This window comes from Onychomys torridus, chromosome 9 (genome assembly GCF_903995425.1).
Source record: "Onychomys torridus chromosome 9, mOncTor1.1, whole genome shotgun sequence".
In the NCBI taxonomy this organism is placed as follows: domain Eukaryota; kingdom Metazoa; phylum Chordata; class Mammalia; order Rodentia; family Cricetidae; genus Onychomys; species Onychomys torridus.
This window is the reverse complement of record NC_050451.1, coordinates 63,572,735-63,590,020: the sequence shown is the minus strand read 5'-3', so window position 1 is coordinate 63,590,020 and position 17,286 is coordinate 63,572,735. Positions and strand designations below refer to the sequence as shown.

Here is a 17,286-nt window from a genome sequence, read left to right as displayed (position 1 = left end):
AATGAAGTCACTATCTCTACTCCCGAAAGTGAGTCAATTTTTCTGGCACAGTGGAATGACAGGTGGAGAGGATAGGCAGTGGGGGCTGAGGTCCCATGGCCTCAAGATGGACTCTGACTGGGCCAAATGCTGATCTGGCCCCCGTGTTCTTGCTGGAAGACAGGGAGCGCCATCAGGCTTCTACAGTCACTCTGCCATCCAACGGTTTTAGGGCTGGTGTTACAACACGTTCACTGTCGACTGCCCAGCAAACCGAGACTGCTGGCAGCTGGTTAATTCCCAGCTTCAGTTTCTGTCAGGGTGAGACCGGTCTAGCTATGCAGGCCAGCCAGGCTGACCTTGAATCTGATCTTCCTGCCTCAGCCTTCCTGGAGACAGCACCACAGGAGTAAGTGACCATGCTCAGCTCGTTTTTGTTTTTACATGAAAGAAAAAGATGTGATGGTTATTAAAGGCTACAGGTAATGCACCTACGTGAGCCATCCTTTCGCTTTGTAGGCGGCAATTAGAAGTGGCTGCTCTGTCTTTGAATGCTCTGCTCCCTAGCTTTCACTTCATCAGAACTTTACTTCCTCAATGTCTTTGACAACGGGGCTGAAATGAATACACTTGGACTCCCACAGGCCTGCCTCACTCACCTACTCCCCTGTAACAGAATGAAGTCACTTCGTCTGTGTGTTCGTGGACACTTCAAAAGAAAACAGTCTTGCAGGGAACTGTCAGGAAAGGAATGAGGCAGTACAAGAGGAAGGAAACAGTGGTGCGCTCACCTTCCAGGCTCTCGCTTCTCTCGGCTTTACTCACATCTTCAAATCCCTGCAGAGACCCGAGGTCTCTGTCCAGTCTCTCTTTCTCCACAGCTATGGAGTCCCGGGAACTGCCGTCCAGGTCTCTCTCGTGCTCACTCTCCAGTTTGGTGTCACCGCGTTTCACAGATTCTGACTGAGAAGCCTCGAAAGTTCTGTCCCGGTCTCTGTCCCTGTCCACGGGGTCGGCAGTCAGTCTCTCTCTCTCTCTGTCCAAGTCTCTCCTTTTGTCTCGCTCTCTCTCTCGTTCCCGCAGTCGCTCTCGGTCTCGGGTTCGCGGCCACTCTTTGTCAGCTTCGCGGTCCCACTCCCTCTGCCGTGGGTCTCTGCGGTCCCTCTCCCGCTGCTCCCGGTCATGCTCATACCTATCCCGCTCCTGAAGTCTGTCCCGACTGTCAAACGACCCAGACCGTGAATGGACCTGCCGATCAGACTCCGGGGAGCTCCTTCTTGAGCTGTGGCTTCTGGAATCCTGGCGATCTAGTGAGTGTGCACATCAAGGTTAATGCAAGAAGCAAACCTATAACTTCTCTACTTCCTACAGTCTTTAATGTTCTGTTGACATACTCTGTGTTTCTAGATTCTGTAATCCCGCACATCCAAACTCTCAACTAAAGTGCTACACTAAGTTCCACAAGCACTAACAGCCGACTCTCTGGTCTTCGACCCCTGCCTATCTTAGTGTCTATGGACTATAGTAGCTCTGGCTGCAGGAGGGAGGAAGCTAAAACACAGAAGCTGCAACAGGAAGCACACCACGAAGGTCCCGTCGTGGCTAACACTCCACTGCACATGTTTCTCCACAGTGGCGGTACTAAAGTGCTAACAGACGAGATTTTCTGAAATGGTGAAGCCTCTGTTCTGCTTTGAACTTGCAGGCAATTTCAGGCAGTACATAAGACCAATTTGGCACTGCTTTAGGGTTATAATTTGGATCCAACACACTAGCACAGAAAACACTAACCGGATCACAATTCGACTCTATTACCTGAAGAAGTGCTTCGACTGGGTTCACCACGCTTTAACTGATCAATCCTAGATTTTCTCTCCCCCGTGATCTCCAGGCTCTTCGTTTTCTCCCTGTCTCTGGATCCGCTGTGCAGCACTCTCTTGCGACTACTCTGGTCATCCCCACTTGGATGGGCTGAGTCATTGGAAGGGGAGCGCAGGCGACCAGAGGTGTGGCTGCGGTGACTGCGATTGCTTCCCAGGCTGCCGCTCCTCTTCTGATCCACCAGCTTGCGATGTGGTGGATCTTCTAGGGCCCCGTGACACGCCTCTACTTTCTCCACTCCACGTGTCCTGTGGCCTTTTCTGTGTGAGTCTTCACTGGCATTGGCTGTGACAGCAGAGCTGGAAACGAGGGCGGAGGCGGTGGCAGCCGTAGCCGAGGAGGCAAGAGCAGCGGCTGCAGTACCCGCCGCAGCCACAGGGGGCGGGGGAGGGAGAAGAGAAGACAGTGGGGACGGGGTGCTGCCAGGAGTGGCAGCGGCTGCAGTGTGCTCAGGTTCCATGCCCTCGGTGCGGTCAGGCACGTCCTCATCCGACCAGTCGCTAAAGGCTGTCTCCTCTTTCTTCAGTGGGTCCTCCAGTAGGCCATCCTTGTCGGTGCAAATGTCAATCAGTTCCTCCTTGATGGCCAGAGGGGGCGTGCGTGGGCCTCTCTTCTTCTTGCTCTGCGGCGCCATCTCTTCATCAGAGACATCGGAGTCCCCTTTGGATCTTTTACGCTTTTTCTCAATGTTTTTCTTCTTCTGTCCTTTTTTTGGTGAAAACACTTGTGCATCTTCAGATGTCTCAAGGTTGCCCCTCTCTAGTCCAACATCATCTTCCTTTTTCTTCTTAATAGGTTTCTTCGGAGCTTTTGCTTTTTTCTTCTCATCGTGGGCTCGATCGGGCCCGTCGCGGTCACGGTCGCGGTCACGGTCGCGGTCACGGTCTTCGGGCTGGCGGTGGCTAATGAGGTCTTGTGCGCGGGCTCTGGAGCTGTCCGCGCTGTCTGCCTGCTCCCTCTGCCTCTCGCCAGAAGGAATCTTCTCTTTGAGTTCCTGCTCTTCATAGCGCCTTGAGCTCTCCTTTCTTTCTGCTTTCCGATCCTCCTCTTTCCATCTACTCTGCCTGTCTTCTGGGAGGTGAGATGGGCTGAGGGAACGAGAGTCTTGTGGCCGTACAACCTGGCTTAAGAGTCTATGCTTCTCATCTACACAAAAATAAAAGTAGCCACATCCCCATTAGGTCAGTAAACAGAACCTCACATTTAAACTACAAACTCATTTTTCATTTCAAAACCTTCAAAATGGCAATAAAGATAAAAACACATCTCTAACAACCCAAATTAGGAAAACATAGTGGGCCTTGTATAGAAGAGGATTCCTGACACACCTTACTCACACACGGAAACATTTGGTAGCAGAGAAAAGGCCTTTTCCAAAGTCAGACTCGAGCTGCAGCTGAAGTCAAAGGGTGGGCTGGTGGCTGCAGTGAGCACGGGCAGACAGAAGACGGACTACTCACTTTTGTCATCCCCGCTGTGGTAGGTGTCGCTCTCAGGAGAATGCTCCCTCCGGCGCTTGGGGGACTGCCGGGGGCTGGGACTCCCTTCGTTTCTATAGCGTTTCCTAAATTTGGACACAAATGAGTTAAAAAGTTCCACGTGGACCAAGGACTTCTGCACTCTGCTCTTCACCAGCTCTCGGCGTCACTGAAAGCAGAGGCATCACTGTAGGGAAGCAGTGCAGTCAGAGCTGTACGCACAAAGGCGTGTGGGGATCTGTTCCAATTTCTTCTACTTCGCTTGCTAAAGCGTAAAGCTGAGTTACAATCCACAGGGACATTTCTCTGATCATACACGTGAAACACTCAAGGGAAACTTGCCAGATCTACATACTACAAGCCGATAATATACAGCAGAAAAATCAATACAATAATGTACTCTATAATACAACTCGTCAATTTTATATGCCTCATGCAGAGAAGAGGGATAAGAAAAATCTAGAATTATTTTGGAATTTAAAAAGCTGTGGCGCACTTATAGGCACATTACTTCCATACAACCTGAGTATGTTCCTTGAGGTCCCCAAATCTTAGTTCTCTCATCTAAAATTTCGAGAAAAAGCAAAAGCCCTTCTCATGAGACTAAAGTGAGTTAAATTAGTTACAAAAGTCCAGCGCCATGTGTGTACACTGTGGGTACGCTATAAAAACTCCCTTTGCCTACAAACAACTAAATTACTTCATATACTTACTGTATTTGTTTTTGTAACTAATTTTGTTTGAGTAGGAGCTTAAACACCTTGGGTAAATTACTAGTGTTTTCTCACATGCTCATAAACTGACCTTTTTTTTCCCCACTAAATTCTGAAAAAAAATTTTTTTTTCCGGCTTTTCGAGACAGGGTTTCCCTGTATAGCTTTGCGCCTTTCCTGGAACTCACTTGGTAGCCCAGGCTGGCCTCGAACTCACAGAGATCCACCTGGCTCTGCCTTCCGAGTGCTGGGATTAAAGGCGTGCGCCACCACTGCCCGGCTTAAATTCTAAATTTTTTTTTTAAAGATTTATTTATTTATTATGTATACAGCATGTATGACCAGAAGAGGGCACCAGACCTTATTACAGATGGTTGTGAGCTACCGTGTGGTTGCTGGGAATTGAACTCAGGACCTCTGGAAGAGCAGTCAGTGCTCTTAACCTCTGAGCCATCTCTCCAGCCCCTTCAATTCTAAATTTCTAAGAGTTAACACTGTTTCTAGATACCAGGGTCAAAAGCTGAGGAAGAAGAGCTGCTCCTTACACAGATGAGTGACCATGTAGGGCAGCCCCAGGAACAGTATGACAACACACAGGACCCAACTAGTGCAATTCACTGTGTAAAGCTTTGTCTCCAAGAGCTGGCCTGTTTCTATACTGTTTAAATCTGGGTAGGCTCAGACTTGTTATACCCAGAATATGGACGACAAGCCATACCGTATGATCATGGAGAGGATCGAGGGCTTTGGGGTTTCAGTCTGGACTACTAAAGGGTAAAATGGCTCACCCACAGAATCTGTGAGAGAAACTGCTCACTTCTGTGATAAACTGTTAACACCGCAAGGGGCAGAATTTACCACACAAGAGAAACCACTTATATTACTTCTAAGAAAATCCGAAATTAGAATAATCAAGCAAATACTACAGTAATTCAGCAACCTTACATAGACCAATGTTTCTGTTTTTAAAGTTCTAGGTAAGTTCAGACCACTGAGATGAGAGAGCAATGAAGAGATGAAATTATTAGTCTCATTTAACTATTTTTGGTTACATATAACATCATTCCTAACTTTCTATGTTCAATTTTTGAGTTGGTTAGATATGAAAAAAAAATTTTTAATTGCTATTGCTAGACAGTAGATACATCAAAAAATATTGATCAAAGCATGAAACCATATGAAAGCTGCCTACAATGTCTGAAGACTGCATTTACTATTCTTAATGTGGAGAGAGGGAGACCAAAAATAGACAAATATGGAAAACTATAACCCTGGGGATCCATCAACGCACTCACAACTATTTTTCTAGACAACTACAAACATTTTAGACACCAAGTAACCACATGACGCACATACACACGGATGCACACACACGATGGGGCTTTGGGAACAGGAAGTGGAGCTGAGCAGAGCACCGACGGCCCGCCCTCCTTACTTGGACTTCCTGTCCTCGTGGCTGTCCCTGAGGTTCCGGTCCTCTCGCGGGTCCTCGCGCTTCTCCCTGCGGTCGTCGCGGCCCTTGTCTTTGTCTTCCCACTCTCTTTGCCGCTCTCGCTCTTTCTCTCGCTCTCTCGCCCTTTCTCGCTCCCGCTCTCTCTCTCTCTCCCGCTCGCGCTCTCTCTCCCGCTCTCGCTCTTCTCTCTCCCGCTCCCGCTCTTTCTCCCTCTCCCGTTCCCTCTCTCTCTCTCGCTCCCGATCATGGTCACGATCTCTCTGATCCCTCTCTCGTTCTCGCTCCCTCTCCCTCTCCCTTTCTCTCTCTCGCTCTCTCTCCCGCTCTCTAGCTCGCTCTCTTTCTAGTTCTCTTTCTCTTTCTTTTTCTCGCTCCCGATCTCGTTCGCGCTCTCTCTCCCGCTCCCTTTCTCGCTCTCGGTCCCTGTCTCTGTCTCTGACCCGCTCATCTCTTCTCTCATCCACCCTGTCTACTCTCCGCTCCTCTCTCCTGTCATCCCGCTCCAGCTCCTCACTCCTTCCCTGATGTCGAAGAGGTGAGCTTGGTCTCTGATCTACAATAAAAATCAAGTTGGCGAGTGATTGATTGGTCAGTAACTTACAGGTAAGTCTTAAATTTTATCTGAGAATAGAGTGTCAGGTCACAGTAGCAGCACATTATAGAGCAGGTACTGAACTAACTTTTCATTTCATCATCCCAGCCTTTAACACTATTTTCTTAAACATGATGTTCACTTGCCCTCTAGCAACCCCCCTTTCTGCTTCCCACCAGCCCCACACTACTCCATCTTTGAGTTCACTCTGCATGCTCCCACCCTGTCTGCAGCCCACTCCTTCAACCCCACTTCCTGTCATCTCCACCCTGGACCGCTTATCTCCTGTGTCCCCCAGCAGGACCTGAGAACACCGATGGCAAAGGACAGGCCAGCGGGAGGGCAGAACACAGCAGCTGGAGGAAAAATTTCCCCTGTAAGTCACACCTGATTTCAGCCCCAAACATATTCACACCAAAGTGCAGCTATCAAGTGAGAAAATAAAGAACAAACCAGTGTTTAAAACTTGTGGCTGCAATATTAATTTCTAATAAGCTAGAATTAGGGGTACTGATGCCTCTAAACCTCAAAGTAATCAAATTACAAAATTCCATTTATTGATGTATTTAAAATAATTGTCTCATTGCCTCTTACACATTTTTCTTCCCCCAGTCTTCACACAAACCCTATAAACAGAGAAACTGAATGCATGCTGCTCAAATGCCTGGCTGAACAGGAAACTTGTCTGGGGCACGGCACAGGCTCTTCTCTAAAGAGCCAGACACTTTTAACAGCAAACACCGTGACACGATTACTTTCATGCTACCGTATGTTCAACAGGCTGGCAACCAGAATATCTATTAAGTAGATAATTTTAGAATATTATAGAACCTTGAATTTGCTTATCCCTGCTTGCAAAAAAAAAAAAAAAAAAAAAAAAAAGTCAAAAAGTAAGATTTGTCTACATTAACTCCTTAAGAGTTTCGGGGGGGGGGGGCGCCGCGGCTGGCGGCGCACGCCTTTAATCCGAGCCCTGGGGAGGCAGAGGCAGGCAGATCTCTGAGTTTGAGGCTAGCCTGGGCTACAGAGCGAGTTCTAGGAAAGCTTCAAAGTTACACAGAGAAACCCTATCTCAAAAAACAACAACAAAAAAAGTTTCTAGGTCCCTTTCAAAAGTTCATAGACTTTTAAAGCTCAAACACAATGAAATCCTACTGAGTCCTTACTGTTCTTTCTGTAAAATCTTAGTAACTCTGGTATGGAAGTGATTCTGGTAATTTTGCCAGAGTTAATCAGAAATAACAGAACTAAAAGTCTGCTTTTCTCACTCCTTTTTACTTTTGCTGAAATCCATTACAACTTTAAAAATGGGTCTACTGTATCATAATTTTTTTTTCCAACATACCCATGTTTAGGGGCAATTTCTGGTTTGGCGATCATAAACAAAATCAGCGTTATGAAATAACCTGAAAAACAACAACAATAACACCATCCAATATGGTGGTTTCCCAGTAGTTCCTATCAGTGACCTTGGATGCAACAGCACCAAAAGCTGGAGTGTCCAGTCACTTGTTTGACAGATGAAACCTTTATGATCCCAGCCAAAACTTCCTATCTTAAAGAAAAATACAAACACCCTACGAAGTGCCACAGCGCCGTGCCAAACTGCCATCCTTCTGTTCTCTCTGCTCATGCTTCCCACTCCCATTCCACACAGGCACACTGATTTCATTCCAACACTTCTTTCTTTTCTAGCCCCTAGCTCTACAGTTGCTACCTAATGCAGAACTTGCTCATCTCATCTCACATGACGACATCAACAGTCTAAGTGGTCAGCATCTGCCTTCAGTTCCCAAACCAGATGCACAGGTTTCTCTTGAAAACTCAGACCCACATGCTTAAAAAAAAGTTACTTGTAGCCAGGAAAAGCAATGAAATCTGACTATCCAGCCTGGCTTAGAGGCGGTTTATAGCTGTGCTACAGTCCCTTTACAGTCTTTTCCTCCAGCTGCTCTGCTACCAATCACAGGAGCCCACTCTGCAGCCCCAGAACTTAATGCTTGCTACTTGGGAGCAGATGAGTCTTCAGGCCTGTATGTCTATTTATGGCACCAATACCAAGTCCACACTTTCCCACTGCTCCCAGCAAGCTCACACAATCTCTGGGCTAAAGCAGAGAATACCTCTTTGCTTAAGGGGCTTTCTTGACATTCCACAGGACTGTTACTTTGCCTGACAGAACTTTACATAGTCCTGGCAATTACCCCTTCTCAGCTGTCTGTGTATGCCCTACTCAGGCTGTGAAAGTGGGAACAATTTATGTCCGAGCATACATCTGCCCTCAGCCTCCCTCCCTCTTCCCCCTGCTCAGCATGCTATAGCCATACCAGTGTTCTTTTATACTCTGGGACATGAGAGAGTAGTTACTCCCCATCTCAGGGATTTGTACCTACTCTTTATTCCCAGTAGAATCTGTCTATCATTTTGCAAAGCTGGGTGCTTCTCTTACCTCTACACCTCCACTTAAGTATCCTTCCTTGATGTTTAATAAACACTCTAAGGTAAGTAGATGATATCACAGAGGATCTGTTCTGCATCTAATCCTTATGTACTTCCTAGAAATCCTGCTTCAAACTGATTTAAAGATCATCTAATAGATCATCAGGAAACTTCCATTTAAGATGTAGAAAAGAAATTAGCTGCAGAGTACAGATTCTCAGGACAGAATATGAACCTGTCTTTCTGGATAACCCTCAGCCCTCTCACCACCATAGGACCCCCCCCCCCACCCCTTTCTCAGTTCTCTGGCTCTCCCTTCCTTGCACCAACCCCCCTGAGCTGATCGAACACTCTGAAAAAGGACTGGCAACAGCCAATTATCGAGTAGCCAGGACCTTGGGCTACAGGGTTTAACTGGTAATGACAGACAATAGTAATTCACAAGCAATAGGGCAACCCAAGTTCTTCAGATCTGTTGATTAGGTGCTGGTAGCTATTTACATAATCACTCCTGCACCACACAAAATATGAATAGCTTCAAATATGTAACCAAGTATAGATCCCAAACTCCACTCCATGTTAGAAGTGGCTGGATACTCATTTAAAGAGCACTACAAGATGCGTGGCTATGTGACAGACCTCGTTCTCGGTTGTCACGACGGTCTCTTTCTCCATGCCTTCTCTCAAAGGAAGAATCCCTTGCTTGGTCTCGAGTGTCTCTCTCAGGGTATCTGTCTCTTTCCGGGTAGCTACTTCGAGTTTCCCAGCTGTCATGGTAGTTGCTGCTACTACTGTGGCTATCCATTTGGGAACTTCTTGTGCGACTTCCTACACAAAGGATGTTCAAAAGTATTTAACAGACACATTTTATGCAACAAGATAATCAGTCACAATCTTTCCTCAAAATAGTACAAAGTTTTAATTTTTTTTAAATTCTAAAATGTCATATATACTATCGAAGAAACAAAACAACAAAGACACTATGTGGGCCAGAGAACCCAAGCTGTCTAAGGACTGACTACATCAGTAAGTTAAGCCATAGTTTATCCTATCTATAAGGAAGTCATCTGATGGAAACATACAGCTAGAAGATTGACTTTAACTTCCAAAACAGTAAAAAAACAAAAAAACACTCAAAACCCTACTTCATATTTAATATAGATACAGCATGAAAAACTGGAAAAAATGGGGATATATATTATTGCTTTAATTATATGTTTATTGTGAAAATATTCCAATATAGAACCAAGGTAATCTGACAACATGAGATGGTATCTGAACTTTCTTAAAAGATATGGGAAGTAGGCATGGTTAAGCCTACAACCCCAGCACCTGTGATGAAGAGGCAGGAGGAACAGAAGATCAAAGCCAGGCTTCAGTGAGACCCCAGTCCCAAAACAAAACAAAAACCCAACAAAGAAAGATGTGGAAAAAAAAATGTTCATTGTTCATAGTAATCTAACTCCTAACAGTCACCAAACTGGAAGGTACCTGAACTTCTCTCAGCAGTGAAGGGTTAAATTAAACAAATGATGTAAAATCTACCATATAATCACACTGGGCCAGAAGAAAGAAAAGACTGGCAACAAACTGGATGTACCCCAGAATATTGTGCTAAGTGAAAAAAGCCAGTGTCAAAATGCATACAGCATGATTTCATTTATAAAACATTCATGAAACAAGAGATTTGTCAGAGGTTACAAGAGTCCAGGATGGGGAAGGAATGGGTGTGGTTACAAAGGAGCAGCACATGGGAATCTTCCAATGGTATAAAGACCAACCTGATTAGAAGGCAGTAGGACTACTCATGTGACAGTATGTGCACACTCACATTGCACACAGGCTTTGTGGCCGTGTTGATTTCTTTTGATGCTGTGTTAAGATGTTGACATTGGCAAAGCCAGTACACAGAAGCTTCCCTTTCATTTCTTTGTAATATCCTTGGAGTCCTTAATTCCTTCACAACAGATCTTTATTATTTTCTATGTATGTATGTATGTATGTATGTATGTATGTATGTATGTATGTATGTTTGTATGTTTTTTTTTTGAAGCAGAGTTTTTCTGTGTAGCCCTGGCTGTCCTGGAACTCACTGTGTAGACCAGGCTGACCTCAAACTTACAGAGACCTGCCTCTGCCTCCTAAGCGCCGGGATTAAAGGCATGTGCTTTGTGGTGCTTGGAAAGAGGTCAGGCGTGGATGAGGAGTGCGGCCAAACTAACCAAACCTCAGTAGTTGGCAGACAGTCAAAACATTTCACAGGTATTTGGATTAAGAAATAAGATATAATGGTTTTGAAGCAGTATAAATACTGAATACATAAATCAATTATTTTGACAATTTTGAAAATACATCACTTTAACTCTACTTGAATAATCATTCGATCCCCTCACACCAGTTTATTAGAAATTACCTTCTTGTGATTCTGTTGTAGCTATTTTCACAGTACCCTACATTGGTCAGTACAGTGGGTATGACACACACAACTCCACCTAAGTTAGTAATTAGGTTTTTCTACTCAAGTTAGCAATTCCAATATGGAATCCAACTGACTGCAAATTACTCCACAAAATACTAACAATAAATGTACATAATAATGCATTTAGAAAAGAAACCTTAGATATTTAATGCTTTCTATGTGAATATTCAAGATACAGTTCATTAACATACCAAAACCTTACCCTTTTCTGGCAATTCTGGTCCTCTTCCCCTACTTCTGCCCATCCGGTCATTTCTAATTTCACTCCGAGACTCATTTCTAGAGTCATTCCTTAGCTCAACCCGAGAACTCTCCTCTCTCAGGTGGTTTCTGCTGTAACTGCGGGCTTCTTCCTGGTATGCATCCTCCTTCCGATGACCATCCCGACCATCCCGACCATCTCGAGAATCACGGGCATCACGGGCATCCCGGGCATCCCGGGCATCCCGAACTTCCCGAACATCCCGAACATCCCTAACATCTCGAACATCCCTAACATCTCGAACGTCCCGAACGTCCCGAACATCCCGAACATCCCGAACATCTCGAACATCCCGAACATCCCGAGCTTCACGGTCTCTGTAGTCATGCACATCCCGAGCTGATCGGGAATCTCTGGGGTCACGGCTCTCCTTGGTGTCTCTGCCATAATCCCTCATCTCTCTGGAGTCCCGGATGTCTCTGGAGTCTCTCAGCTCCCTGCGGTCTCTAGTATCTCTCCGGTCCCGGCTGTCTCGAGGTTCTCTGTCATCCCTGTGGTCATGTTCAGACTCTCGGTCTTCTCTGGTGTCCTTTTCTCTATCCCTTTTGCCTCGAGTTTCTGTAACATTTATTTAGGAAACAACTCTAATTCTGTTTACATTTCCATGGAACTAGATGATACATTTCACACATAGCTTTTAAGGTTTTATTACAAAAACAGATTCATGTTTTAAACTGAGAATAAGGGTAAATGACAAAATTGACAAAATTAAACCTGTAATCTTGGTGATGGGGAGGTAAAGACAAGAAGACCCCTGAGGCTGTCTGGCCTACTCAGTGAGCTGAGGTTCATCAAGAGAGGGTCTCAAATCTTAGGTAGAGAATAATAGATGAGGACACCAACAGACGCACACTCTGGCCTCCACTGACACATGTACACCTAACCCACACATGTGCACACACAGCACAATACACAAAGTAGGAAGAGATGACAGCTATTACTCTATACAGCATCCAGCTTGAACTGGTAGAGCACATCTGTCTCAACTTAGTTTTCAGGGATCCAGAAAGGAACACTTTTTTATGGGGTGCTGGGGAGTCAAGTTTAGGACTCACACATGGGAAGAGCTCCACCACTGGGCTACACTCCCAAGCCTTCTTACTTCTTCATTCTGACTCCATCTAGAAATTCCAGCCGTTAACTGCACTGGCCTTTTGGGAGCTTCCCCTGGCCTCCTTTATCACACCTTTCTGAGGTTCTAAACTCGGATCAATTGTCTGCCTGTCTACGTTCTGTGGTGCCGGGGACTCAACCTTATAGTCTCAAAAATACTAGGCAAGTGCTCTGCCACTAACCAAGTCCCCAGTTCACTTTTCTCCTTGTTCTAAAAATAAAAAATAAAAAAAATTTTAAAAAAATTAAGAAGTAGAGAGTGATACACCATCACTCAGATGGCCAAAAGTATTCATTAAAATAGTGCAGGAGGCACCAATTTAGATACCTCTGAGTGCCTACTTATGCATACTTAATACTTTACAATTCTGATTTTAGGCATTGACTATTGACCCAGTCTGCATGCCACAGAAGACTCAATACAACACAACCCTCTTCTGTTTCTTATGTAATGATGAACATGGAAGTGCAATTTTAAAATAAAGCACAAGAACTCTGAAAAACAAAAAGCTCAAATACAGAGTATACCTTCCCTCCTTTCATGACGCCGATCATGTGACTGTGAAGTCCGTTCATGATCATGCCTCCCTTTCTCTCGCAATGGAGAGCGATGCCTTGGAGGACTTTGTTTTCTCTGAGGAGAAGACAGACAATGTGTTGGATAAGGAGAGGCAGAACGTCGTAAAGAAGGAGTTAAAGCCCGCTGGTAGGATGGGGAAGGCGTTCTTTTCCGACGCGGAGAAGGAGAATGTCTCTGAATAGACGATCCTGACTGGGAGGAGGATGAATGATGTCTAGAAGACAGAGGAGAATGGTGTTGTCCTGGGGAGGAAGACCTAGGAGGAACAACAAGAAACCTGTTTAAGAGTTTTCAATTCGAGCCAAGGAGAGTCCTTAAAAATAAGATGGGATATAAAATTCAAGCTGGAAGTATAGATAAGAACCCAGGGTACATTTTAATTCACAGTGCTGTAAAATTACAAGGGCATTAACTTTTAAAGAGGTAAGTGGTTTACAAGTCAAGTGCAAACAAAAGCCCTAGGAGAAATCTCCCAGATGAGCTGGAACAGTCACTTTCCTAAACCAGACTAACCCTAACTGCATTCTAAGTATGTGTTCTTAAACCCACAAGTGTAACAGGACACAAGGCCATGACAGAAGAGCACAGCCAATCAAAATGCAGTGTTGTGGAGCCCAGGCCCAAGATACATCCCCAGCACAACCTCTGCGCATAAAGCTCAGGGGCCACTGCAGGGGCAGGAAGCGTGTAAGAGCCAGAGAATCAGTCTCCGAGACCCCATCTCTGGAAATGGCAGAAGCTACCCCACAAAGTCTCACCAACAGGACTGTCTAAACATAATCTGAACACGATGACACCAAGAGACATGCTGACATGGACAGAGGTGAGCTCATGAGGCCTCAACCCTAGACAAAGAACTACAGACAGCTAACGAATACTTGAAGCAGGAGAAACAGTCTTCCCTAAGAGCACATCAATTGGTCATCCAATACCAAATGGTCAGCCCTGAAAATACACATACAAGTAACATACAGACTGAGAAGGTTGTATTTATGTAGTTAAGAACACACACACACACACACACACACACACACACACACACACACACACACACATATCAAAGAAAAGAAGGCCATGAATTTGAAAAAGAGCAAGGAAAAGTACATGGGAGGGTTTGGAGAGAGAAAAGGGTAGGGAGAAATGATGTAATTATATTATGATTCCCCCAAATAAAAAGTATTTAAAAATAAAAGAAATGAAGAATGACCACGACTGGATTCAGTTCTTAATTTGGTTCTGGGCTACACTGAAAACTGATTCAAGAGATCTTCTCCTGATCCTCTTGGGCTTAAGTTCTCATGATATGGCTAAATGCACCAAGAAGGTAGGGATCATTAGGAAATAGAGGACCCACTATGGTGCCTCCCTACAGAAAATGGTGAAGAAAACTGAAATCAGCTAGCATGCCAAGTACATGTGCTCCTTCTGTGGAAGACCAAGATGAAGAGACAAGTAGCTGGCATCAGGCACTGTGGTTCCTGCATGAAAACAGTGGCTGGTGGGGCTACTGCAACATAGCCAAGTCTGCAATCAGAAGATTGATGGAATTTGATGGAATTTAAAGACCAGTAGAAGTGCTACCATTTGAGACACGCCTAACCGGCAATAAACTGTCTAAATTACATTTAAAAAACTAATTCAAGAGTATCCATAATATTCTTTGATGACCGGCTCAGAGAACATACATACAAAAGCCCTAGTTAATCTACAGTATCTTTTAAAAGTATCATGTAGTCTATTTCTAATAGATCTTGGTGCCTAAAAGGAAAACTACAGTTTAAGCTTAAGATAATCAAAACAACACATTAAAGCCAGAATACTAATCTATCACCAAATAATGGCTTTATCATCTTAAACACATTTCTTTCTCATATACTCTTGTAAGTTTCAGAAAAATGTTAATTTAAAGATCCTTACATTTTCTTCTCCTCTACAACTTTAAAAGTCAATGGCCAGCCAGGCAGCTACGGTTGAGAGCAGACTGGACCTGAATTCCCACATGTCTATGTAAAAGGTGTATGCTAAGCAACGGAGCAGGCCTGCTCTGAAATACAGTAGAAATACATAAGCATTTCCACTGAAAATAGGAGATAAGAATCAAGCCAACTTTAGAGCATAATCCCAAGAGTAAATCCCAAGTTTCTGCCATTCTGGCAGATGTGGTGATATTGTGTTCCCCAAAATATTGTGCTCTCTAATAAACTTATCTGGGGTCAGAGAACAGAACAACCACAATATTAAACATAGAGGTTAGGTAGTGGTAGCACACACCTTTAATCCTAGCATTCCAGAGGCAGTGATCTACTGGATCTCTGTGAGTTCAAGGCCACATTGGAAACAGTCAGGCATGGTGACACATGCCTTTAATCCCAGGAAGCAAGGGCAGAAAGCAGAAAGGTATATAAGGCATGAGGACCAGGAACTAGCCTGGTTAAGCTTCAGGCTTTCGAGAAGCAGTTCAGCTGAGAGGCATCCAGTCTGAGGAAACAGGATCAGCTGAGGAATTGCAAGGTGAGGAGGCTGTGGCTTGTTCTGTCTCTCTGATCTTCCAGCATTCACCCCAATACCTGGCCCTAGGTATGTATGTATGTATGTATGTATGTGCATGCATGCATGCATGTATGTATGTATGTATGTATGTATGTATTTAAAGATTTATTTATTTATTTATTACGTATACAGTATTCTGTCTACATGTATGTATGTATGTATGTATGTATGTATTTAAAGATTTATTTATTTATTTATTACGTATACAGTATTCTGTCTACATGTATCCCTGAGGACCAGAAGAGGGCACCACATCTCATTTCAGGTGGTTATCAGCCACCATGTGGTTGCTGGGAATTGAACTCAGGACCTTAGGAAGAGCAGCCAGTGCTCTTAACCACTGAGCCATCTCTCCAGCCCTAGGTTTGTTTTTATTAATAAGACCTTCCAACAATTCGTGCTACAGGTAGAAAAATAGTGTGTTCATTTTAATTTTTTTTAAACATTTTAGTCTAGTTTTAAGACATATTCCTTCATTTGGTCCTGACTTGAACTCAATGAAGAGTATTATAGATATTTTGTAGCTGAAAAAAAATGTCAGAGACCTAGTAACTTGCTTAGGATTTTGGATCAAAGCAGAGTCATGTAAAATGTTTGCCCTGATCACGTAATTTCAAAATTTTGATCACATTAAAACTCAAAAGACTGGCTACTCTCTTGAGAAGCCCACACCTGTCATGGAAAATGAGTACTGCATCCTTTCTTTGTGCCTTTCTCTCCTATAGTTTTGTATTAAAATCCTTCTCTGGAAGGGAGGGATGCATAAGAAGGCCAGAGCAGGATGTCAAGTAACTTCCTCTAACAATCCCTGCCTTGAGACAGGATTGCTGACTGAACTAGACATCAGTACGTCAGCTAGGCTGGCTGACTAGCTAGCCCTCAGGACCCATCTGTCTCACCCCGCAGTGGTGGGGTTACAGACATGTTTTGGATTCTTGGTAGCATTTGAGAACTGAACTCAGGTTCTCCTGCTTACAGACCACCAAGCTATCTTCCTTAAAATCTTTACAAATTCCAACTGTCTGAGGGAGAGAAAGAGGAAGAAGGAAGGATTGAGATCCCTGTAAAAAATTATGCTTTTTTAAAGGAAGCATTAAATTTATAGAAGAATTAATGCGAAAACTGATCAAGAATGAATCCGGCTCTCATTAAAGTTGTATTTCACAAATCTTATAAACAAGGAAGAAAATGAATACACATGCAAAAATTTTCAACCAAGTACTAGCAAAGTAATTTGAATAGCATGTTAAAGGTATACACACCATGACCAAATGGATTTATTCCTAGAATGCAAGGGTGGTGGAACATTTTGAAAAATGACTAATAAAATATACCATATTAACTAAAAGGAGGAAACAATCACTCAGGCATACTAACTCACAAAAACATCTGATAAAAGGCAACAGCATTAACAGTACTCAGTAGAGCTGAGCATAGTAGCACATGCCTTTAATCCTCGCACTCAAGAGGCACAGTTTAAGGCCTCTCTGAGTTTCACGCCACCCTAGTCTACACAACAAGTTCTAAGCCAGCTAGAGCTACATAGTGAGACCCTGTTTGAAATAATGATGATGCTAATCAATAAGCCTTTTTTTTCTTTTCTTTTCTTTTTTTTTTTTGCTAGAGCTGAGGACCCGAACCCAGGGCCTTGCACTTGCTAAGCGCTCTACCACAGAGCTAAATCCCCAACCCCTCAATAAGCCTTTCATGAAAAGCCTAAAGTTAACATATCATTTAACAGAAAAAGATGGAAGCTTTTCCTATGAG

At 44.1% G+C, this 17,286-nt stretch overlaps 1 protein-coding gene across 3 annotated transcripts in view; it reads right to left on the bottom strand.

The window, feature by feature from the left end:
* Positions 1-17,286, bottom strand: part of Zc3h13 (zinc finger CCCH-type containing 13) — a 65,918-nt gene that overhangs the window by 12,327 nt on the left and 36,305 nt on the right. For all 3 annotated transcript variants that reach the window (XM_036198748.1, XM_036198750.1, XM_036198749.1), the window contains exons 9-15: positions 12,918-13,225; positions 11,217-11,834; positions 9,175-9,363; positions 5,487-6,057; positions 3,321-3,424; positions 1,795-3,006; positions 771-1,286 (exon numbers count right to left, since the gene is read on the bottom strand). In XM_036198748.1, coding sequence (XP_036054641.1) covers positions 771-1,286; positions 1,795-3,006; positions 3,321-3,424; positions 5,487-6,057; positions 9,175-9,363; positions 11,217-11,834; positions 12,918-13,225 — 3,518 coding nt within the window. The remainder of the gene's footprint in view (positions 1-770; positions 1,287-1,794; positions 3,007-3,320; positions 3,425-5,486; positions 6,058-9,174; positions 9,364-11,216; positions 11,835-12,917; positions 13,226-17,286) is intronic.